The sequence below is a fragment of the Polyodon spathula genome, chromosome 17 (genome assembly GCF_017654505.1).
Source record: "Polyodon spathula isolate WHYD16114869_AA chromosome 17, ASM1765450v1, whole genome shotgun sequence".
NCBI lineage: Eukaryota > Metazoa > Chordata > Actinopteri > Acipenseriformes > Polyodontidae > Polyodon > Polyodon spathula.
Genome location: NC_054550.1, coordinates 222,021 through 248,821, shown reverse-complemented (window position 1 = coordinate 248,821; position 26,801 = coordinate 222,021). Strand labels below are relative to the sequence as shown.

General features: G+C 35.9%; 1 protein-coding gene across 1 annotated transcript in view; it reads left to right on the top strand.

Annotated features, from left to right (window-relative positions):
- The window catches only part of LOC121330071, a 34,781-nt gene extending 9,953 nt beyond the window's left edge, over positions 1-24,828 (top strand). The window contains exons 3-9 of the mRNA XM_041276339.1: positions 584-663; positions 2,165-2,268; positions 4,074-4,236; positions 17,835-17,884; positions 19,515-19,596; positions 21,396-21,509; positions 24,055-24,828. Coding sequence (XP_041132273.1) covers positions 584-663; positions 2,165-2,268; positions 4,074-4,236; positions 17,835-17,884; positions 19,515-19,596; positions 21,396-21,509; positions 24,055-24,519 — 1,058 coding nt within the window. The 3' untranslated portion in view covers positions 24,520-24,828. The remainder of the gene's footprint in view (positions 1-583; positions 664-2,164; positions 2,269-4,073; positions 4,237-17,834; positions 17,885-19,514; positions 19,597-21,395; positions 21,510-24,054) is intronic.
- Positions 24,829-26,801: the final 1,973 nt, after the last annotated feature.

Sequence of the window (26,801 nt, the reverse complement as noted above, 5' to 3'; positions counted from 1 at the left end):
GAAATGATCATGTGTGTTTTTATTGCTAACTCTAGTCAATTTACTCCCCCCAATCAAACTAATCAAAGAAACAAAACTGTATCAGAATCAATACAGTTCTGTACATTGATAAAGGAAGCTGATTAAAAACATATATGCTAATCCCAGATTTATCTATAAAATACACAATAGGTCCAGCAAAACTGCTCTTTGTTAACACCCACAGAGGATCTAGGTATTGCAACCCCACGCTTTCTGAATAATTGGCTTTAGCTGAATGGCTTTCCTGTTTTTTTTTTTTTTTCAAAAAGCCTTTGGTTTAAATAGGAGATCAAAGTACCTGGGTGACTACAACATTCAATTTACAATAATAGTCCTGCACGACAGTAAAAACGAGCGAGGAAAACTGTTGTTTTAATATTGATGACACAATAGATGCCATTCATGACCCATTTGAATACAAGATTCGCTGGAATTTTGCAAACAGTGAACCATAAGAAGCACACTCTCAACGTAGGCTGACAACAAAGTTCTGACGATAATAAAATGAAATTCTATTCGGTGCTGGACTACTTACCTCATGTTCATATTTTTTTCCACTCAGTTCAAGACAGTGACAGTGAAGACGATGTGGCAGTGTCGCTAAAGAAAAGCATCTGTGCCCCAGGAAACTCTAGAGCTCAGGTACAGTTCAATTTACATTTTTAATGGGCTTCAATATACACAAAGACAGAAATCTGTCTTTTAAGTGTTTATAACACAGAGTTAATATACAGGCTACAACATGTATTTGGTAATTTAATAAAAGTCATTCATTGATTGATTAAGTTTTGCTGATAAACAGACATGGCCCTGTTTCTGTCAATGTGTTGTAATGTAATTTTGAAATCACAAATTGTACAGTTAGCTTTTGTTCCATTCTTGCATATTTGTCAATGATCATATATTTTTGGATAATATTCATCTGACTGGTTGCCTTATTTGGTACAGAGGCAGATGTCAACTTTGACAGGAGTCAGATTTAGAATAGAGACAATTGGCTTACCTATTTTGTGTATGGTGTTTGAATAATCATTCATTAAAAAAGATAGAATAACAGCATGTTATGTATATTATACAATAGGAAGCACAGCAGATACCTATAACAAAGTCCAACACAGCTAATTATTTATGCAAAACCTGACATATTAATAAAATGTACATGTTTACACATTTATGCTTAATACAGTACTTAACATCTACAACATTATGCCATTTGAAGTAACTTTAAAAAAAAAACGATGATGAGTAAGTAGATTAAAGAAAATGCACATAGTCCTCTTCTGGTCGACAGCATTGTTATCTCGTTAGCTTGCAGTCAATGCTGGGCAAGAAGCTTGTAGACACAAGGGCTCTATCAATTGTTAGCAGTACAAGCAATTTGAACCAAACAGTCTGCTAGCTGCAATATTAGTCTCTATTCAGAAAAGAACACTAGTATAGCTCTGCCAGTCCACATGCGTAGCAAACTGCTAATCAATTCTTGATCCATGTTTTCCAACACCATTTTAAACCAACTTTACAGCTACAAATAGTGAAGGAGCCAGTAGCCTATTGTGCTTATTTAAAAAGAGAAATCTCTGATTTTATTCTGAGGGCCCTGCAGGCAATATGACCTCAGTTGTTGACCTGTTCTTGTGAAGAGGAGTGTTGACTTTATAACTCTGCATCTTGTTAGCAAGAGCAGGTTCAGAGTGTTCAAAAATAAATGTGCAGACAAATTGAAATCTGAATCAGACTAATTATGATTCACACTTTACTTTTCTTTCTCTCTTTTCCTAATTTATTAACCTCTCAAGCTAAAGACAAACGTTCTTCGTCTCATGCTTAGTGATCACAAATCACACTGAACAAGCTTTAACAGCAGGGCATATAGTTTTGTGCCTATTCTCACACCAAGCTTATGAAACCACAACAGCGGTTTCAAGGGAATCTGTCATTGCTGATAGACTCTTTTTAGATAGGGCTAAATACACCAGGTCAGATTTGAAACTAAGAGAATCTGTGTTTAAAATATGAATATTTATGCTGAGGCTTGTTGGAATGGAAACTGCATCCTTCTGTAGTGAATCTAGCTGTAGTCATATTCAAACAAGCATGCTGTTTTAAAGGAAGGTATCAGAAGTTGTATTTTCTTTTAATTTAGGTTTCGGAATTGAAACCCTTTGCAGACCTGACCGAAAGAGAAATGCAGAAGAAAACGGATGCCGAAAGACAACGCAATAAAAGACGGCTGAGAGAAAAGCAGAGGTAAGTGCGCCTTGTCTGTGTTCTAAACAGAAAAGCAATCAACATTTTCTGAACGGATCAGGGAGAACAGGGAAATCCGAGTGAGGCTATTTCCTTCTGGGAAACCTATCTGTTGAATTTCTGATTTGTTTACCTTGAGTAAACCTCATCTGCAGGGTTCCAAAACTAGCCTTCCATGCAGCAAGCTAAGGGAGCATGAAGGATGAAAGTGTTATTTTGATGACTTTTCAGCAGTGTTGTCCCTACCTTTTTTGTGATTTTCTATTTCTTCTTTTTATTTTGGTGTGTTCACTCAGAATCTCCTGAAAGGAAACATCATGTCCCTCAAAGTGATCCCCACCCACTTAATGTTCTCCTTCTGAGCTGCAACTTTTTATCTGGAGACTTAAGAGCTTCAGAAAGAAATGGAAACCAAGCACACATATTGTAAAACAAAAAAAAAAAGACATTAATACAAATTACCAGGAGAGTCAGTGGCCAAGGAACCCGTCTCTTTCCTTTAACATGTTTCCTCATTTTAACTCTCGTGTATGAAGACAGCTTGTCTAAAAGACCTCTTTCATGTGCTCCCTTGACTGTTTGATCAAACAAGTTAGACTTTGGAGGACTGTGAAGAAGTGATTACTATTATAAAGACATCAATGTGTATTATTTATGCTTCTTCCTTCTTTAATTTGGTTAGTGGCTGGAAAGGACACCATAGCAACTCCTTGTCATGTAGCTTTTCAAAGAGTGAAGGCAAGCATTTTGGCGTATTTATAAACAGTACAAAATAAGTACAAAATGCCAACACCTGCTGCCAGCATGAAAGGTTAACACGAGTCAGTAAAATTATACAAGATGAAGTCTCCCACTGAATATTGGGAGAAGTTTGGAGAGGAACATTTTGTGATTGTGTTTGTTTAATCACAGTGTTTCTTTTGAGGAGTGTGGGTTGGTGCTCATAGATGACCTGTGGTGGTCAATGTGTGCTGGGGTATAAATCAAAGTTTTAAATTTCTTCAGTGATTTATTCCTCTCAGTTTACTTTCTATTACTGGCGTCCGGCACTGAGAAGGTTGGACTGTTGATATTAATATGTTTGAATGTGAATGTATTACTGAGAAAAAGAAATGTTGAGCTAAAATGTTAACAGGTCAAGATTGCTTTTCTACTCAATAGGAACTTTTTCAACCTGGTAAGTACAGTGATAGTCATTGTTCTTTGAAGGTTTTAAAGGTTGAAAGTAAATCCAGGATAGTTAATGTGACAGAGGGGAAGTGTAGGGTGAGGTATTAAATATACAGCTTACCAAATAGGGGATTGACATTTACTTTCTGCCAGAAGACACATTTTATGCTATGCCACACCTCAACGAAAAGATTGTTACTTTTAAAGACCGTAATTGCTTAGATCACATTGTCAAAATGACAACAACTCCAGCTGAATTCATTGATGATAAAAAAATATAAATTCTGAAACATAATGTAGCATATACAATTACTGTCTGAGTATGTTCAAATTCAAATACAGTAAATACTTTTTTTTAAGTTTTCATTCAAGTGGAATAGGTAGTAGATGTTTATATTCTTATGAGATTTTTTGAAAAAATAGGTTGCATTTTTTGTTATCCAGAACAGGTTAGTCAGATATCAATTATGGGTATCCAGTATTAGAAATAGGAGATGGCTTACAGACATACTCTGCACATACACATGATACAATACAAAAGCAGACACATTTGGAGATGTCAGTGTGGTAATGAAACAGTATCAAGTATGTTAGAGTGAATGCTCTTTTTTTTTCTTTTTATAAACCGTCTTTAGACAGAGTCAGAAGACTGATCTTGGGGAAATGGGAATGTCTCAGCGCCCAAAAGCAGACACACGAGAGACCAATAACAAAAGCACCAAGAAAGATGAGGCGAGCAGAAGGAAGAAGAATAGGAAAGACAAAGAGCTTGCTGCATGGAAAAGAGCTCAGGCTCAGGTAGGGTTAACGACAAGAACTTTCATTTTACAAACTTTAAGAATGTGTTACACGCTTTGAAAATATTTGCCGTACCAAATAACCTAAAGTTAAATGATACTGAACTCTGTAGAAACTGTACTTATACACCCATATTGGCTATTGCTGAAAGCACCTCACTTCAGAAAGGTAGCCTTTAGAAGTGGATTGGTACATTTTTTATGTAAAAGCACAGTAAATAATGATCAATACAGACAGCAGTAGAGAATGACAGGGAACACACATAATAAGCTATTATTCAAGACTGGATCTCCCATTGAAGTTTTAATTAATTAATTTAATTCATGACAGTCACTGATATGATGAGCCAGACATATCAACTTAAAGGTGACCCATTAATCTAATTGAATACCATTGCACGGTACTATACAACAAGAATAACACATAAGGTAGAATACATTTTTGCATAAAATGTAAGTGCAGTAACTTAACTCCAAGTATTTATATTTCTGTGGTACACATGAAATGGTTTTGTATGATGGTGCCTTTTCAGTAGTAGCACTGAGAACATTGTATTCCATTCTGAAATTCAGTCATTCCAGTTTGGGTTTACTTTGGGAAAAACTGTTCCATTGAATATAGGTTGAGTACCTGAAGAGTACTAAAAGCCATTTACAGGATGTGTCTGATTATTATTTGTTTCTTAGCAGGCGCCCTTACCCAGGGCATCTGCATGCTGTAGAATTATTTTGTTTAAATGTCATGTTTTACTTGAAATTGATTTAAGGCAGCATGACGTACTCTTCCTTTTTAGACCTATCCTAAAGTGCTTAATTGAAAAACTGACTGTACATTAGATCAAATTAAGTCCTTATATTCCTTAGGGGTTGTGGAGTCTTTTCAATCAGCCTTCCTATCTAAACTGAACATTCACAGCATGATGCGTTCAAACTGACTCACACTGCCACAGCTTTTTAAATGTGATTTATGTAAATTAAAGTGACTGCTTTTCTTATACAAAAAAAAGCACCTGTGATGTTATACTACATACCCAGATTCTACTTTCTGATGACAGTTGAACAATGCAAGCTTTACTGCATAAGAGAACCCTAAACTCTTATGAAGTATTCTTCTAGTCGTCTTGTTTTTTTATTTTATTTTATGTGCAATAGTCCAGAGCATTCAAACTGCAATATTGATTCCACTTCTGAGTAGTTTCCTGCTGTTGGTGAAGGAGTGGTTTTAGAAATTAAGAATGTATTGTGTGCTATTCTTGTCTGCATCTTAGAAAAGCACATTACTTTTACTGAGCAGCTGAGAACTGAAACCTGTATTGCTTTACACGAACACTCTCTAATGGTACACAGTCGATATCATTGTCTTCCCATGGTGCTAACCTACATGGTTTACAAGTGCACTTCACAAGCAAATGAAGGACAGAAGCAAATAGCGTAGTAATGAGAAATCAGCTGGTCTTCGAAGAAGAACCTACCGTACATACATTCGAAAAACAACAACAGAGAGGTTCCGAAGGGATATAATAAAGTATAAAAAAGAAGAGGAAACACAGAATAAGTAATTAGGACCTTATTCTTTTAATTGCATTTTAATGGCAGAGTGGGTGCAAAACTGATGCCCATCATGTTATTAATTATCAATTTAGGGGCAATAAAATGTATCAAAAGTAATAAGAAACAATACATAAACAAAACCAAAATGTGTTTGCTGGCTGTTGTGGCAACATAAAGCTCACCTATGTATTATTAACACACATAATAATTAAATAGGGTTTCTCTTGAGCCGTTCTCTTAATTGTTTCAATTGTTGAAAAACCTTAAATAATTGGGTGTTGAAACTGATGTGGGCTATTCAGGTTAAAACTCCTCTAATTGAAGAGAAAGCATATTCCTCCTTGCTGGGGCTCGGGAAGGCTCTAAAAAAACAATATGCATTCTTACATATCTTAGCCAAAGTAAGTTATGATTTATGTATTGTTTTTACATGTGTAATACTTCAGTTCAATCACATTCAGAGTCTATACTTCATAGTTATGCATTAAATTTTGGTTATTATCAAAATTTGGGAGAAGCTAATGGATGTGATGTATATCTAATACACTTCCACAGGAGTACCTATCACTCTTCAGAGCTTCATAGACTTGTCAAACAGTACATGCATGGAGTCAATCTCCAGTTTCTGCACCTCTCGAACGACAGTAATTAAACAAGTTAAAAGGGTGATAGAAATACATACCTAACAAATGATACCACCTACCTGACTGTGTGTGGCCTTTCCTGACCAGTAGTCATAGTAATATACTCCAAGGCTAATACAGTCAGTAATTTCTGTAATAAATATCCGACCCCCATGATGCTGTATATATACACTATATGAAATATTGCACTCTGTTCACACGGCTTTCTCTTGAGTTATTTAAATGCTCTTGAATAACGTTTGATAATCGCTTCCCTTGACTGTTAATGATATGACCAACAAAAACAGTTTCATGAATATCAAACTGTATGTATTTTTAAAAACAAACAAAAAAATCTTTAAATAACTCTTTACTGCTTTGTTACCGTAGCCCATTGTATTTAAGATTACAGTTCCTGAAAGCAACGTGACTTTCAGCTTTAAAACACTTCAAATCAATCTAAGAAGACTAAAACAGCTGGGTGCACCTTTTCTATATTCTGGTTCATTCTGTTCTCAGAAACCAGCTGATCTGTATTCTTCTTGTTGTATATCAGCTGAATTTTCTATTAATACAAGCTAGTGATTTATACTTAAATTTGTAGGAATTAAATAGTGTGTTGTCTTGCTGTGTTGCAGTACCCTGGTTAATTAAAGGTTTAATTATGACAGAGTTAAGGTAAATTGTCTCACTTTCATGATGTCTACTTTATTTGTTTTAACAATGCTTCATTGTGCTCTGACTGAATAAATTCTGCACAGAATCAATTTCAGGTATTACTTTCCTAATTACTTTTACTCAGAACAAATCATCTACGGTGACTTTGCTCAAGGTGTGTGGCCAACCAAGTGAGGGGATTTAGTTTAATGATCTGAATTCAAACATGTTGTAATTAATTGTAATCAATCACCTCACGTGTAAGTGAACTGCAGTAAGGTGAAATAGGGTTAGGTGGGGTAAATCACTATGAAGAAAGCAATTATAATTGTAAATGATGGGTTTTCACTTTAAATAATATATTAGTAAGTATAACATTTAAAGATCCCCAAACCAGAGCTTGGATGAAAAATGCTGGGGCCAAAACAGTAGCACATCTGCATCAAAAAATGTTGACACATTTACAGTACCTACTAATAGTTTAATTCATTTAATGGAATCACACAGGGGCAAATACAATGTTCTGCCTAATTATCTGCCTTGTGATGAATTTGTTAAGATGGTGTCATTACCGTTAAGGCAATGAGACAACAGAATGGACCAAGAGAGATTTATTTGATGCTGTGGGCTGGTGTGGTGTTGTCCTGTGTGCCGTGGAGTTTACCTTACCAGACCTCAGCTGCATCAGTGATCTCTTATAGCTGTTTCACGCTAGACTTTGATAGGATGGCAAGAGCGGCCTTCGGCTAGACTCGCTGCTGTTTGCCTTCACACCAAAGGTAAGCCTCTGCTGCTTGTTCAGATGTTCTAGTAAAGGGTTAAATAATTGCAACTTACTGCTTCCTCTCTAAAGATCTGGTTGACGCTACTTGATTTCTGGTATTTTCTGGTACTGCACATGCAGATTAAATGGAAGTCAGAAGACATCAGCTGAGTTTGCGATCATTATGAAGTGATTAAAAATACCTATGCATAGTAATATAGCAAAATGTAATTGCTGAATCCTGCTTCATGTATAGACCCATGATTACAGGTATGTTTTTCATAGTGCTTTTTATATACAAGCATACACATAATATATGTGTTTGTGTATATTGTGCAGCTGTGCAGGGCGTACACACTGAAATGCTACAACAAAGAGTCGAACTCTGACACTTAACATTCCTGATTGTTTTATTAACATTATGTATGTGTTTACTCACCCCATACCCAATCACCTCCTAAAATTAGGACATTTTGTAATTTGATACGCCAGTTGTAATGGACCTGAAGAAGAAAAAAATAAAATCACAGACCAGCAAAGCACTAGCTATGTGAGTTTAATATAGTTTACTTTCCATTCAAAATGCAGCTTTGGAAACACATTCGTAAAAGACAGGTTAAGTTAATCCCGCAATTTTCAAACTGACTGACATATAAAGGAATTTTAATAAGAGATTTATTAAAAGCTTACATAAAGACTTAGATAAAGATGGCATTTAATTGCCCTATTGGTTTCCTAGCTGGAAACCTGTAAAGGATTATGCAAGGTTACTTAGAATGGATTTTAAAATGCACGGCAGCTTGAAGACAAGCCATCTTGAATAGATCTGCATGTTAATTTTAGGCTTTCAGATGGTACCGGGTAAGTCATTAAAATTATCATTTTGAAGAACGATCCCAGAGGAATCCACAAAAAAAAAGCAAATTCTATCCTTTTGTAAAGCACTGTAAAACAATACCCAGGACTAGTTAATTGATTCTACTTATTAAACATTATCATTGAAGCTAAAACCACAAGTTACCTGTTGTGTTAAAGAGTGTAGATGGGAATCTGTGATCAATAAGTTATACATTTTACCAGATGGATAGTAATCATGAGCTTCATGAATACAGAAAATTTCATGAAATGTATATTCAGAAAGATTAAATTACAAATGCATATATACAGTACAAGTGGCTACTTACAGTGATTCTATATTAGCTGTACACATGACAGTGTATGAAATAATTAACAAGAGTAACTTAAACAGAATGCTGCACCTGCAGAGCTGTGTTATCATAGAATGGTATTTTCAATCGAGACAGAGTATCTGAGAGAGCACATCCACGTACCTCAATTTATACCATGCTGAAGGGATCAGCAGCACAGAGCCTACTCAAATAACACAGCAGCTACTTTCATCTTTCAATATTAATGGCAGTGGCATCAAAGAGCCATCTGGAGAAGATTTGAGCAGTTTGGTATTTCAAGTTAAAGCCAGAAAGGCGTTTGTGCGAACTTCAATACAGGTACGTTGCAGGAAAGGTGAAAAACTTTTCAGTAAAGCTAGAAATGAATCCTTTTTCCAAAAGATCTTTAAAAAAAACAGAACAAAACAAAAACTTCTGTCACTTTGTAATGTCCTTCCCTGAGCCTGCAGGCCTTGGCAAATCATACTCAAGTCTTCCCTGATGCATCTGATTTCCATTTGCAGCTCTGAAATTTGGCGTGGGTTAGAATCTAGTCTGGCACTGACACAAAGGGACACATTCAATTAACCTTTTACATGGAGGGATATTATGAGTTTGTGCAATTAGTGGAGTGGGAGTGGAGCAATGTTTGATCATTTTCCCTTCCTGCTTGTTTTACAAGTGTTCTATTTTCCAGTATCTAAAAAAAAAAAAAAAAAAGTTGAAATGATCAAGGTCCTTTCATCCCAAAACAATCATTCAAGATCGCTTCTTTACTGCAAAGATAATTATGAATACATGACTACCTTAACATGGCTATTAATGCACATATACTAACAAACTGAATGGCCAATTTCACAATTAGTAACATCAGGGATAACCGAACTGCATATACTGGTGGTGTTGCAGTTTCTCTGGTTTACAGAATTCATCGAAACCATTCCGAACGTTTATTACTTTTCTCTTACAAGTCTTCCACAGATTATCAGGGTCACCATGGCAACAGTTGAGAATATTATCAGGTTTGGCACAGTGACTACTCAACCAAATTCATTCTGCGGGGGCTTGGACAAAGATTTGTATTAACAGATCCTGGACAATTAAAATTCCCTACACAATGAATAAACTTCATAACATTACACATTATTGGTGAAAGGATAGTCGTTTATCCTAATGCTATTTATCATTGGTGCAAATTTTTTGCGTTACTTAACCAACAAGAATTCCACAAGAATTGCTATATTATGGAATTGGGAGTTTATTTTGCTCAAACCACTCTAACTAGTTTATTGAAGTTTGTTCTAATTTTATGAGTTAGATATAGATAGTAGAAAATCCTTAACCAGGTTTTTTGTATCATAGTTGATATTTAAAAGGGTCTACAGTTTCTGATTTAGGTAGACATCCACTGACAAACAAGTGAGTTAAGATAATCCCAACTTAAATCATTTAGTGTTTTACAACATTATTGTATCATGTCAAACCTTTTTTAAAAGTGACTTGATATTTCACAAAATAGATGCATGTTTTAGCTATACTGTATTTAATGATAAGTCTGCAAACATGAACAAAAATGATTTTATGTTTAGCGAAATGTTTCTATATTAATTAGGCATCCTAGGAGTTATTCTAGGACAGGACATTTCATTGGCTTTTTTTTTGCTATCTTGTGTTTGAAAAAAGGTATATATATATTGTGAAAGCTAATGTGTATTGGCAGGCATGGAAAATGTTACTAATTTGTGTTTTGAGAACACTACATTAGACCAGACGAGAAGCATTGTTCAGAATGTATTGCATCACATAATGAATGGGTTGAATAGGGTGCAAGGTTAAGAACTTTTATTGCATTAAAACTGTTTATATTGATTCTGGCAGCATAAGCATAATATATTGCTGCTTAGCTAATCATTAGAAATAATACAGATAAGAGGTGTGCATCAAGGTGACCAGAATGAAAATAAATGAATTACACAGCTCAGGGAGACCTGAGAAGCTCTGGTGTCTATTTAGTTTCATTGGATATTCATGCTGCATGTTCCCCTAAACTACTGCACAACATCAAACATTGATACACTGCTTTCAGTTCAAGATGAGGTTGATGAAGTCTTTGGAGGAGATCTTTTTTCTTGATATATGATAAGACTATGTTGTTAAGAATAGGTTGCTTTATAACTATTATTTGCCACTTCATAAAGGTTGTAGCCACTCTCCTTAATTATAGAAAATTTATATTTTATAGTAGTGTTATTCATATGGTACCTATTACTTTGAGTAAAGGGCCCATTAGTGTCATTGTTTCAATTTGTTATTACAATAACAGGATAATATTCCAATGACAAAATTGAGCAATTCATCATCTTCAAGACTGATTGAAGTGATCCAAAAAGAATAATAAACTGAAAGTTTTGACACGCTAATGACTTGAACAGCACTGAAGTGTAACAAACTAATGTCTCTGAAGAAAGTAGGAGAAATTCAGACAGTCATCGAAAACTGAAATGTGCCTTAATTACAAAATCACTGCAGATGCATAGACATGAAACATAGATATTAAATTATAATACAATTAGAATGAATTCCGTTGGTCAGCTTGACCTGATGGACCTGCGCTTTAGCATTCTCTATCCCAGGAGTCTTCACTGTTTTCACTGAAGTAATCCTTCTGCGTACATCATATGTTCTTTAAAGAAACCTCACAACTAATAGCATACATTGTTAACTCCATACAGATTTATTAGTTTTCTATGAATTATTTACAAGAGGGTAAACGGTTCCTGATATATCACACACAGCAATAGACGACGGCTTTTCCCTTTTACTCTGCTTCAGTATTACAGTAGATAGGTAAACATTCCTCAACTTTTTGTCTGTATCCAACATCCCTTGTGGTAATCTACTGTAAGGACTGGAATTTAATAAAAAAAATATGAAGTAAATGAATGGGTGTATCAATCCTGATATCCAATCTCAGTGTCAGTGATATAATACCCATCCCTTTATTATTGGGGTGCTTTTATGGAAATGGGTAACAGTGTAAGCAGGTGAGTTCCTGAAAAGCATATCATCTGGTGCGTGGCTGTTGTGCAGAGCTGTGCTTAATGGAAACGTGTTCCTTAGAGATGCTTGTAGGGAGAGAATATTGTCTCAGTAGCTAGGGCGATGAGAGCCAGAGATATCTCTGGGTTTCCTGGCAACAAGTAATGAAGCAAGATACCGAAAAGCTCTTAAACATACAGGAACTCTTGACCCTTTTGTTTTCTCATTTTCTGGTTAAATAGTACCCTGTTGCATACCTTCAATTTTCCCAAACAGATCTATCCTACAAGTTAATGAAGGGATATGTGAAATTGCAATTTCATCGCTTGCATGTATTGATGGTGGAGCAGCTATTGTTGAAAACATCTCTCAAAGGATGAAAAAGAAAAAAATGAGGACAGCATATACTTATGCAATTTGCTAACAGCACTATAGCCACATGCTGTTGGGGCTTTATGCTCAGTAAAATGACAGATACAAATAGGATGAAAGGGACTAGTACAGTTCTAATCTAGAAAGTATTTAGCCTTAATGGGATTCTGTTGAAGTAAACAGTGCATTTATTATTTAATTATTGTATGCACTTTATTAATAGTAAACCAAGGGCTATTGAACTGGGGAAGCAAACATGAAAACCAGTAAATGGCAGAATATTGAATAGAGCATCCCAACCCCAAACTTGAATTATTATTAGAAGAAAACTAATTTACCTAGTAAAACCCAGCTGACATTTTTGAAAGGAAGAGCAAACATGCAATATTCTGCTGAGGTCTACTTTAATTAACCGGACCACATACAAATATGCAACAATTACTTTCTAATGGGAAAGCAAACTTCTTTGCATGCTGTATTATGAAACATAGGGTACTTCAGGTCCACAGAGTAGCATACATTCCTGAAATACTGTATGCACAGAACAGTACAAAACAAGCAAAAGCAACAGGGCTTGTACTTTGCTCATGTGGCTCTTTTCCTGATTCCCTGAGGAAAATATATTCCTAAAAGCGGCAGTTACATTCTAATTACTTTCTCTGGCCTTAGCCATGTCTGGCCGGACTCACAGTCGGTACCTGGAATTACAGATCCTGATCAGCCTCTTAGTCTGTCCACAGATGGAAGACTCGCTTCTCCCCTTTGACAGCTGTTGTGGCAATGCTGGATTAGCATTCCTTAGGCAAGATCAGTGGTCTGACACTTTCTTTACTTAGTCTGCAAAGTGCTTGATTTCAGCTGCAAAGTGCTTTGACTTCGTGTTTCCTGGCTCCTACTGCTTCATCTAAAGTCCAGGCTCAACCTAGCAACTGTATTTGAAGCTGGCTTTGAAACAATCTTAAATCCTAAAATGGTTAGTTAGTTAATAAGACTGGCTGAGCAATTACCTCTAAACATATGGCAACACTTTAACATAATGGTTTCAAATTCAGATAACTTCAAACATTCTGGTATCACTTTATAATAAGGTCCCGTAATAAATACTTTATTAATCCTTTATAGATGATGAATACATAATATGTAAACTATGAACAAACAGGTTATAAGTAGTTATAAAGCACCATTACTAATGCTTTTTACATTTTATAACACCTACTGTACAAAGTGTTGCGGGTACAAAGTCTTGTGCTTTTGCTGCTGTCTCTGATTGGAACCGTTTACCTGCTGAATGTAGATCAGAGACCTCACACTGTCATTTTAAAAACTGATGTTTCACTACTTGATAAAGCCTTGTGTATGTACTGCTTAATTTGAATGTATACTATGTGTTGTAGTGTCATTTGTGTTTATATATGCCCATGTTCAGTAACATTACATTTCCAATGTACAGAAATACCACTGCATTGCCATTGAAACTATATTGGAAAGGATCTTTCTGGGCTTACATGTATGCATAGTATTGCTCTAATGAAATTGATTTATATGGTAACTGTATATCAATAGCTGTAAAGTCCCATGGTTTATCTAGAGGGGATGATGTCAGAATATATGTGCATAATTCTGTTTTAATTTGTTCATTTTGTAAATGAGGTAAGCATTTCTAGAGATGCTTGTCTGTTTCTCTTGGAAAGTACTGTATCGATCATGCCCTGAATATATTTATACCGCTGCTTCTTGTGAAACCCAAGCATACCAATCCAGAACCATGCTTGATCAAACCCCTCTTCAATAGTTGTACTTTGTGTGAGGATACCTGGTCTCCAGGTACTGCATTTGGCACGCTATGCAAAATCAAGGTTGAGCGACAAATGTTGATTTTGACTTTTGTATCTAGCCTGATACATACCAAATTTGATAAAACTTTGTTATTAAAATATATCTCCCACAGAGGCACTGCCTGATAAGATTTCAATTGAAAAATTTTATTCATGTACTGCGTTTCCTGAGCTATTAACAATGGTGATTTGCTGGTGTCTTCTGTTAGTACACCAGGTCTTGACAGTACTGAAAAAAATATATGAATAAATGAAGAAAAAAAAATCCACAATAACTGTGAATAACATTTTTTTTCTAATAGATAATTAAATAGGACTGTCATAAGATAAAGGAAGTAATTACCTGCAACACTTCACAAGGGTCTGGCAATATAAGTACAAGAACATCTTACTAATCCTTAGGCTCTAAGTAACCAATCAGAATCACAATCAGAAAGGAAAATGAGGATTTCATTTCCAAAATGCTATGTATTCAAAACACAAGATCCACTTCTTGTGCTTTCTGTTGAGAGAGCAGTACTGGTAATCATTTCAATACAAAACTGAGGTCATGCATAGTGTTTCAAAATGTTCAAAATGTGAAATGTAGGCTTCAGTTTTTGTGGCTATATATTATGATTCATTGACGACAGAAGGACATTACACTTGAATTACTCCAGGGAAGCAGATTTGTAACATTTTTATTCCTATCCTACAGGACCTCTCAATATAATAACATTCTGTTCTCTTTCAGTTGTGATGCATTGTGTAAATTAATGCTGTCCATAGCTCATGTTCTTGGACATAGTGCATCAAAACCTTATGCTAAGTGCCCACATCTCACAACAGCATTTTGCCCCAATTATAAGCAGAGGCTAGCCTAGCATATTTGTATATGTTTAATCAGCAATCAATCTCACCTGCATATTACAATTAGCTGCTGCAATACTCTGCTGTGCGCCTCCTAACTCCTAACAAACTAAGAAAGCTCATTAGCCCTGTCTTGGCTTCCTTACATTGGCTGCCTGTAAAACAGAGAATTGATTTTAAGGGCCTACTTCTGACATATAAGGCTTGTAGAGAACTTGGTCCAGATTCCATTTGTGAGCTGATGACATCTTACACTTTGGGTCTCTCTCTGCTTTCCTCTAACTCAGGTCTGCTCTCTGTCTCTTCCCTCTGACTCGTCTCTCTCTGCTTTCCTCTAACTCAGGTCTGCTCTCTGTCTCTTCCTTCTTCCTCGTCTCTCTCTGCGTTCCTCTAACACAGGTCTGCTCTATGTCTCTTCCCTCTGACTCATCTCTCTGTGTTCCTCTAACTCAGGTCTGCTCTCTGTCTCTTCCTTCTTCCTCGTCTCTCTCTGCGTTCCTCTAACTCAGGTCTGCTCTCTGTCTCTTCCCTCTGACTCGTCTCTCTGTGTTCCTCTAACTCAGGTCTGCTCTCTATCTCTTCCCTCTGATTCATCTCTCTCTGCGTTCCTCTAACTCAGGTCTGCTCTCTGTCTCTTCCTTCTTCCTCATCTCTCTCTGCTTTCCTCTAACTCAGGTCTGCTCTCTGTCTCTTCCTTCTTCCTCGTCTCTCTCTGCGTTCCTCTAACTCAGGTCTGCTCTCTGTCTCTTCCTTCTTCCTCGTCTCTCTCTGCTTTCCTCTAACTCAGGTCTGCTCTTTGTCTCTTCCTTCTTCCTCGTCTCTCTCTGCGTTCCTCTAACTCAGGTCTGCTCTGTCTCTTCCTTCTTCCTCGTCTCTCTCTGCTTTCCTCTAACTCAGGTCTGCTCTCTGTCTCTTCCCTCTGATTCATCTCTCTCTGCTTTCCTCTAACTCAGGTCTGCTCTCTGTCTCTTCCTTCTTCCTCATCTCTCTCTGCGTTCCTCTAACTCAGGTCTGCTCTCTGTCTCTTCCTTCTTCCTCGTCTCTCTCTGCTTTCCTCTAACTCAGGTCTGCTCTCTGTCTCTTCCTTCTTCCTCGTCTCTCTCTGCGTTCCTCTAACTCAGGTCTGCTCTCTGTCTCTTCCTTCTTCCTCGTCTCTCTCTGCTTTCCTCTAACTCAGGTCTGCTCTCTGTCTCTTCCTTCTTCCTCGTCTCTCTCTGCGTTCCTCTAACTCAGGTCTGCTCTCTGTCTCTTCCTTCTTCCTCGTCTCTCTCTGCGTTCCTCTAACTCAGGTCTGCTCTCTGTCTCTTCCTTCTTCCTCGTCTCTCTCTGCTTTCCTCTAACTCAGGTCTGCTCTCTGTCTCTTCCCTCTGCTTCATCTCTCTCTGCTTTCCTCTAACTCAGGTCTGCTCTCTGTCTCTTCCTTCTTCCTTGTCTCTCTCTGCTTTCCTCTAACTCAGGTCTACTCTTTGTCTCTTCCTTCTGCCTTCTATGAAGGATGAAGGGAAGTATGTTTTTTCCCCTGAAAATGTATTTTCATTAAAATTACTTTATGGTAATAAAATGTTGAAGGTTAAACTATGGAAAAATGTACCAATTTCTGGAACTCCAAGACCTCACTGAATAAAGCCTTAAAAAATCGTGAATCTGAGTTGTGCTGTGGTTACCTTACCAATCATTTCATTAGGAGAATTGGTCATCCAAAGAAACGGATCATTTTTTCAAGCACAAAAAAAATGACAAACATTTTTTTTTTTAAATTAGAAATGGTCGTGACGTGCTTCCTCGCACCTGAATAAGGACACAGGTGTATGAACATTGCTAGGAACTAGTCAGACCTGGTTTCCAGTCAGTTTTAGTAGCTAATGTTTAGGTTCTATGCTCTGCATGCTGCAAAGCAGTTAAGGGAATGCAATTGATATAATACCAGCTGTCAGGAAGACTAGATTTGTTTATACTGCATTTAGCAAGCAAAATAAAGATGCAAGAATTAAGTAGCTGCTGTACTGCTGTTATAGATACAAATGTAAGGTGGTTTTGCAATTTTAAGGAGCTTTCAAACCTACAAAACTGCATCATTGATTACTGTATCAGAAAGGCAATAAGTCAAGAGATGCTCTAACCCTTTTCATTTTATAAAATAGGAATGCTTTGTGTGCGCACTAGGAAATGAAACCATTTATACTAAGCAACTACACTTATTTACTTCAGCAGTATAGGAAATGAATCACTGCTGCTCTTTATATGCCATTATGTAATGGAGTAAGATGATTACCCAGTACTAAAAGATGCCTGACAGGGGCACCAATAATGCTTAATTATAAAGAACAATGACAAGAAGGTATTGTCGCAATGTGCATACGGCTGTCAGGTTCCAGAACAGATTGTGTTCTTTTTTTATAAAATGATTCACATGAAGTGTGAAGCACTTGCTTCAGAAATTGTCTCATACAGTGTAGAAAGATTTATTTTTTTCTATGATTTTTTTTTTTTTTTTTTTTGCATGGCTCGTAAGCAATGATGGATGCACTTAATTCTTTAATTTATTTCTATTCAGTCCAGTAATTCCTCCGATATTATAGAAAATAAAATATATACAAAATGTACTCCCTCCTGACTATCATTATGTGTGGCTGCAAGCAATACTTTTCTTTTACAATCACAATTAGAATTCCTTTACACTTAGAAACACTAGGTGTTAAAGCAGTTGTGATTACTTTGTTTGTTCTTCTCTTTTCTTTTAGATAGAGTCTCTTTTGGATTCACAACCAGGAACTGTCGACGCACGTTTCAGGTAGGGCATTGTGATTATTCTTGCCCATTTTAGTTCCTGTTCACAGAACGTTGTCTGATGAGTTATTTAAAGAATATTAACAGTATACAAATACAATACAGTTTGACATCTTGTTGTAGACCCTGTTAAAGAAACCCGTAACAGTCTCGAGAATACAGTTTACAATACTTGAGTTGAGAACATCATATATGATCAAAAAAGAAGCTATGATATTTTTATATGTAGAAAACTTAACATACACCTAGAGTAATCTGTGGTAGTAGTATGGAAATAAAACAAGTTATGGTTAATGTGAATCGCTACAGTAATGAGTAGATATCTCCCATGGATCATCAGTGGTACTGTTCACAATATTAACCTAGAAGCTAGGGTCATTTCTTGGTTCTTGCCCCAGTGTTATTTTTTTTTTAATATTTTCTTTATTAGTACTATCTGCATTGCTGTAATGGATTACATTGTTGTTGGGTTTTTTTTCTGAACTGAATATAAACCCAGAATGTTAAGGTTAAATAAGAGGCTGGATAAACACATAAGGCAGCAATGAATCATCCCGGATCCTTGTGCCCAATAGGGGGCCATTCTACCTTTGATGATGCTAACCACTTTTACATTTATATTCTTCTGCAAGATCTTCTCGATTTATCATTTGCATTTTGGTTTGTGTGTTTATTCATTTTTTTGTATAGATCTCTGGGAAATTGTATTCTTAATCATAATCACCTGAATTAGTCATGTGTGAGAATAATGAGTGCTCTGCAATGCCTGTTTATTATTCTGAACAAATACTGCAGGTGATTTAAATAATTAAAGTGATTTAAATATATATATATATATATATATATATATATAATTATAATAGAATATATATAATATATATATATTATATATGGGTTGACATTCCAGTGCATTTTTCACACTGTGATGATTTTTTAAGCGATTTTCCCTTTATCTGTTTAAAGTGGTGCCATTTATTTTACATGTAAAATGCTGCAGCATCCATAGGATTTAAATCAGTGCTTTGACCATAAGATTGAAAGAAATACAAGCTCAGAGTAACTGGTTAGCCTCAAATTGTTGGTAAAGGTCACGCTTATATATAAAATCGAAACACAAGAAGTCCCTCTCCTGACTTCTCTTAAAATGAATGACAGATTTTGTCAGCACTCTTGTGGAGACTTTTTAGCCATAATCAATGTCAGAAGATATTTCTATTCGGCTGTGATGCTGCTTTTTCATAATATGCTTCACAACTATTGCTTCTGTGCCTATAAGCTTCATAACATGAAGTGCAAAGCAAATAAGTCTTCTCTTCTCTCAGTTCTCCCAGTCGTATGGGAGTTCAAATAAAGATACAGTAATAATGAAGGAAATGAAACAGAGACCCAAAGTAGTTTTTAGCCTGTGTTTTGTGAATGAGACAGTTCCTAGTGACACCCCAGCACATTTTGGTCACTAAAAAAACTAAAGAATGGCCAGACTATATTTTGAGGCCAGTAGTTTTTTTTATCTGGGCTGTATAATTTCACCAAGCAGATCCCCACAGCCCAGGAGTTGTACCCCCCATGTCTTTGGTGAACCAGTTTCCATATCCAGCCCCAGTCTGCTCCTGATCCATCAATTTGCATTTCAGGAATATGAAAGCACCCCAGGCTTTTCCTTGGAAATCAACTCGGGTCCAAGACTTAAGTCATCGAGTGCCTCAAATGGAATTTGTAAGTGGTGTTCATGTATGCAGTACTGGTGCCCATCGTTTCAGTGTGTTGGATCGGTCTTATTGTGTGAAACATACTTTCTTAAAGGGATTCATTCTACTGGATAATGAAGTATATGACTACAAAAATGACCATTTCATGTGATTAAAAATGAGCAATCTCAAGTGTTCTGCCCTTTACAGTTTTGAGAATCATTATTTGTGTTGGATTGCAAGATTGTCATAAGTCATTATCATGGCTTTGCTACCAGGTGTCATTAGAATGCTGATCGCCTTTAAAATTCAGAAATGTATGACAGGCTGTGTTAGCACTAGTTGGTATGGGATGTCTGTGCTCAATTTAGAGAAGCTGTAAAGTCCTTTACCTCAATTATACACTACCAGACAGAGTTGACTTGGCTGTTGCCAAGCTTAAGTGAGCAAATAAAAAAGTACTCTACATGGGTACTAATTTGAAACAGTTGTCACTCTTCTGATTGATGGGCCATTGAGACTGGATCATGAAGCTTCTTTATTGCTGGGTTAAAGCACTATGTTTGCAACAGTATCTACCACTAGAGATTCCTGGCATGTGGAATACAATCATTCTAATGTGGTACTCTGCACCAGCTGTTAGCTAATGGCATAATATTATTTTAGGTTAACAAGAAACTTGGTTTCAAGAATCTAAGAAAACTGCCTATGAGGGCTATAGTCATTTCACAGAGTGATGGCGTCAGCCTCCTTTCAGTAAGCCTATTACATCTAACACATTATTCATGCACTGAAAAATATTACACTGGGTTTATTTGTCATGCTATACATTAACTAACTCTTTGGACACTTAGGAAAACTTAGGAAATTTCAAACAGGAAAAAATGCACAGTAGTAGTAGTAGTAGTCTTAATAAATTCAGCAAAGTCAGTAACTATATAATATACCTATATGGTGTTAAGGAAAAAATATATTATAATAATAATTATTAATAATATATGTTACCTTGGGTTATGTAGAGTTACTGTAAGTCACAAAGCCCTGTACATACTGTGTGCTGGGTGACATAGACTAAAGCACAAAGTCCACCAGGTCTTTCACTCCTCTGTTGGGAAACAGCACAACTGTAAAGCTCTTGAACAGAAGTCATTGTTCATCCCTATCCCTTTGATCGGAGTGACCCTAGAGAATTTGGCTTTCGATTTTTTGTCTTGTGTCAGAGAATAACCTCAGGTCAGCTGAGGAGGTCAGGGTCAAATTCAAACATTATAGTTCTCCCAATAATCTCACCCTCTTGAAGAGACTGAGTATTACTTGTTTAGAAAGTGTAAATCTAACTCTAAAAGTCTCTCACATGACCTCATCCTCTGACACCTTTGCCCTGATTCATACAAGGTTGAATGCTAACAAAAAAAGGTGGGTGCTTTGGCAATAAAAGGGGGCTTAAGGAGGCTCCTTTACTGATCCATAGCTTGATGTGACATGAGGCTCGGGTTTATACGAGAGCCACTTCCTAAAAACAGTGCTACCCGTACAGCCTGGGTCCATATGGCATATCATAGCTGCCCCTAACTCAAGCTTGGGTGTTTTGAATGTTCTCTCTTTAAAAGCCTGTCGGGTATTCCTAGGAATAAAGTAATCAATAGAGAAAGATATAAAGAAAGCCAAGAAAACATATGCCCACGGTATGAATTCTAGGTACATCTTCTAGAGCGGTTGCTGAGGGACTCTTAAGAGCACTGAATCCACCTACTGAAGCCTTTGCCTAAAAATACCTTTCAAAGAGAAACTGGTGGATTTCATGCATTTTCTTTTGTTTTCTTGTAGAATTCCTATGGAGTCCCCCCTGTGACAGCATACCCCACACGCAATGGAGAATGGCCCTGGATGAACCCTCCTCAGGCTGCTTTTAGAGGACCTTTGCCTTATCCATGGCAAACAGTAAGACTCCCTTTATCTACACCCTCTCAAAGTCCAGAATCCTCCATTTCCAACTTGCTCTGTTTTTTTTATTGAAAGAATAGCTCACAGTATTAGGGGGGGATGGATAATGTGTTTATCATTGAAGCAGTTTACCGATCTCGATTAGAAATGCTGATGCCAAAGGTACACCGTGTGATTGAGATAGAAAAGGGCTTGCATAGAGTATAAATAATCTTTAAGTGCAGATTGAGTTTGATATTTGATGTTGTGTTGATTTTTATATTAACTTATGTTTGTGCCTGAGCACTTGCAGCTCACCAGTAGAAAATAATAATTTTAAATTTGTAGTCCAGCCCAGTTTAGATTTTCACACGTCTAATGTCTCTTACATTTGAAAGGTTCTTCAGTCAGGGAAGCACAGTTACAGTGCTTTTAGCAAAATTGATTTTTTTTTCTTCAATGAAATGACTTGTCAATGACCTATTTTTACAAGACTCTTCCCAGTGCTAACTCAAGTGCAATAATTGCTTTTCCCTCACAGACTGACTGAAGCATCTGCCTGTGAAGTATGTTAAAGTAAAAAAAATGTGGACTTTTTTGTCTTTACTTACGAAAACGTTCTGTAAAGGATCTGGAAAAGCCGAAGTGACCTTGGTTTAATGGCATTGTGAAGTTGTAATGTTGTAATGAGTTTATATATTGACAGAATATTAAAATGCGATCTGTAATAAATGCCCTTAATATAAATTTGTGCTAATTGGATTTTATTGAGTATCTCATAAAAGAGGGATGACTAGGGGCCATTTACTGTATGGTTTTAACTGCTGTTCATGCTGCAATTGTTCTGTTATTTAATATTATCTGATTATTTGTATATATTATGAATAGAAACACAAAAAAATAAGCATTAAAAAGTTGTAGTTAAAGAAGGAAACAAGTTTAGAACAAGTTCACAAACTTAAAACTGTATTTCATTCAATGTAGAATGCTTTGTTTTATTTCACAAAAAAAACCACACACACATAAATGTCTGGTTGAATCTAAATAAAACCTACCTAAAATAGTACTGCTGTAATGGTATTAAGAAGCAAATGGGAGCCATGACCCTACAGTGTTATAACTGATTCTGCACTATAACGGGGCACGGTAACGGTGTGAGCACTACATATATTATATATATATATATATATATATATATATATATATTATATATAATTATAAGTATCTTATATATAGATTATTATATTATATGGAGAATTAATAAAATTCTCATCTTTAAAGCCACCAGTTATTTTAAGAGTCTATGTGATTAAATATTGCTACACTCGTCAGTGGCTAATTGAGATAGCAGATTGCTGTCTATTTGATTTCTTTATATTCTCTTACATTTCCTAGGTATGCTTCCATTGTATCACCATGGTGATGAGCCCTCTTTAATCTTTGTACACCTTTATTAAAGGTATTAAAGACATCTGGAATGGCGTAGGCATACTTAGTATTGCAGAGGGATTAAGAACAAAACACAGTTGCACACATGCAATGATTGGCTTTGAAAGGGAAAGTTAATTGTTGCCACAGTAAGGTTCTGTGTCTGCCTTCTGCAGTGATGCTCAAAGGTTATATGTGTAGCCTCAAGTACTGTTGCCGTCGCTGCACTGTGTCAATGCAAACTTTCAAAAAAGAGCATTTATCCTCGCCATTCGATGAGTATTTTTGAGTCTGACTTCAATGCCATACTGTATGAGTGAATGTGGCTGTAAAGCACAGGGCGTTGCTGTTATGAACACCCCCATTGTGCTAAAGCATTGTCAGACAATTCAGCTGATACTGTGGGTAATTAACATATATATTAAAACTGTAATAAAATTTCAACTTGTGATGTTTCATTGAATAGCAAAGGAAGAAACATATTTCTAAACAGCAAGTCGCTCTCAAAGTAAATTGCTATTATTATTTTCATGAGTTCTGGAAGACTGATCTGATTGGAAAGCCTGTTTATACGGTAACGTTAAATATAGTACGCCTTTGAGGTATTGCCCTGTATGTTAGAACTATGGCTTTACATTTTGGAATGTTAAAACCCATGGAATTCTTGAACATTACATGAAGGAAATGAAATAATAAAAGGGTACACTATAATTCCAGAGAGGAATACAAAGATAGCTGTCACAGTTATTTCTTCTCCCATGAGTTTGATACAATTACATTACAAAACTTTCTTTCTATTTCCAATGAATTTTAAAAACACAGGAGTACGGTCCTAGCCATGGGAAATATAAAATACAATATCCTGTGCAGCACATTTCTATTTTCCATTCATAGGTAAAATGTAGCAAAACAAGATTTTGTGCAAAATTGTCTGCTCTACTATTGCAGTGATATTGTGTAAATGTAACAAGTAAATGAAAAGCCTTCAGTCTTGTATACTGCATATTTCAAGTAGAAAGTATTTTTTTTTTTATTTGGGAGTGTGGTACTGTAGATGCAGTTGCATTGGCTTGTAATGAAGTATTATTTTATTCATTTATCATCAATGCTTAATCAATGTAATTGTTGTTTACAGGGTCCGTTACCAAACACAAGGCACAATGCAGAATTTATGAGATGCGTCCAGAACCCTTTCCAGTCACTGTATAATCATCCAGTGCCTTATTCCCAGGATCAATCCTTCATTTTCTCTCAGTATTCTGACCTACCTGGTTCAATGCAAGATGACGGTGATGAGGCACGTGGCAGTGAATCAAAATCGACAGAGTCTAATTCCCCGCAAAGCAATCAAGGAACACAAACCCAGACTTTGTCAATGAATACTGAAACCACCTACCACCCAGGGCTCCCAGTTCTGAGCCCTGGTTCTGGACACTACCTGCAACTCCTGATGTCATTAACTTCTCAGCCCACAGATCTTGCTGCCATACAGGTTGGAAGCAGGGGAGAAGTCTTGAATAAAAACGGCAGTCAAACCTCCCCTACTGGGCAGTTCAGTGAGGGACATGAGCAATCAAGAGAACGCAGTAAAAAAACATAGTAAGAGTATGGCTTCCACAGACGAAGCACAGATATCAGAGGCAAATCTTTATAGCATCGTACAACAGTAATAGTTCAGGTGTTCGACATTTCAACAATTTTCTGTTAGTTTCAGGCAGATTTTGGAATCTATATTCATTGGTTTTACTGAAAACATCTGATGTAATCGAAGCAATTATTTTCTCAAAGTAATATTTTTTAATCAAATTATTTTTTTTTAATAGATTATATTTTATGGAATGCATGCCTTTGATTAAGAGCAGTGGCAACGTTTAAAAAACTAATGTTGATTAGTTAATGTATATCTTGTATGGCCAGTGTTTCTCAAAATAAAATAATACAACATTTAAAAAAAAAGATGTTCTTCTTAAATTCTATATTGATTATAAATTGTTATTTTCAGATTTGCAATAAGTGTCACAGTCAGTAGTTATTGATAAAAAAAGGACTAAAAAACAACCCTCAATTATCTTTATCAAGTATAGTGGCACCAGAACAATCATGTAACTTGCCTGCTATGCCGGAATACTGAGAGCTCTGAATCAACAAAGATGGCTGTAAGGATTTTAAAAAAACACAATGATTTGATGCCTTTTGTTTCACTTGTTATGAAGAAAACTATTATTTTAGATCTTAATTCTGTATTTGTGGTTGGATGCATTTTCCCTGATATGGGGTTAGTTTAATTTAAAAAAAGGATACTAGATAGACCCTATGCTGAATATTATGAGTTGACAGAGGCAAGCAAGAATCTCACAGTACGCAGTTTTCATTGACAAAATCCCCATGACCTTAAACTGCAGACACCTACAGTTATTTTCAAAAGTGATACTGATGAAAGTCTATTATATGTGAAATTAAACCTCCATGAAATCATTATAAGCTGTTATATTATAAGCAATACCATTACTAATAGCTGTCTTTAACAACTTGCTAAGTAAATCAAATGTGTATTTTTTTTTCTTATGTGAGACCTATAGTTTACTTTTTCAAAGTCACTATCCAGTTGGAAATATAGTTCTTTAAATTTAAATCTTTAATATCTGTGGAAAGGATGTAACCTTTGTCATTAAAGAGAAATAAGATGGGGCACAGATTGTATGGATTGTTATCACTATACAATATTGCCAGAACCTTATGGTGGTATTGTAAGCATTCCAATAAAAAATAACACAATAATAATACAGAACGTGTTTTGTATCCACATCCACAAACTCCATATTGGATCATACTCACAAAACATTAAACAATTCTTTTTTTAATCGAATATATTAAACAATATTTTAGGTTAAACAGTACTTTGAAAGAAGAAAAAAATAACAAACTCCTAACCTTCTCTTAAACACTTGAAAAGGGTTGCAGACGTGATTTAATTAATCAAAACTGAACTTAGAAATCAGTCGTGAATAAGGACCATTGTACTTGATTCAAATATAATTTACATTATTGTGTTAAAAATTAAAACAATATTCAGAAATATTCTGTCTTGTTTTTGCAACACTTACATGGTCAGAAAAAAAACCTCACAACCAAAGGGCTCCCAAGCAAGAAGCAGACTCATGAAGCTGAACCATCTCACCATCAGTAACAAGCAACCTGTCACCTGAATGATCTCTGTAATGTAATTGCGTTGATCCAGACACACTGAAAAATGGACTGCACTTAGTCTCTTTCTAAACAAAGTCTGTCAGTTCACAAATTCAATGCTGCAGTGTCTAATCGCTCAAAGCCAGGCCTCAAACTAACTTATCATTTTGCTCAGGCAAGGCAGATAGCAATATTTGTATTTTAAAACCATGGCAACATTTTACTGGCTTGACTTGCCAAGAGAAGGCCAGATTTATAATAATAATAATAATAATAATAATAATAATAATAATAATAATAATAATAATGACTAAACATGTTTTATATTAATTACAGTTTTGACATTGAAGATCAGAGAAGCAAAGTGTAAAACATTGTTTTTAAGAAGCACGTATTGCTTCTTAAAAACTTAATAATTGTGTCCATGTTTTCTTTCTCCTGAGGATGGTCAAGAGAAAGTCAGTGAGCACTTCATCAATGCAAGACTTTGAACTGCCTCTCAGCATGGTTCCAAAATACAGTCGGTGGCCAGTAACACCCTGTTAGCAATGCAAGTCATAATGCGTGCTTGAACCTCTCTGGGACCCCACTGTATATATATATATATATATATATATATATATATATATATATATATATATATATTAAAACCTCAAATAAACCTCAAAAGCAGTATTTCTGTCAAGATAATTGCCA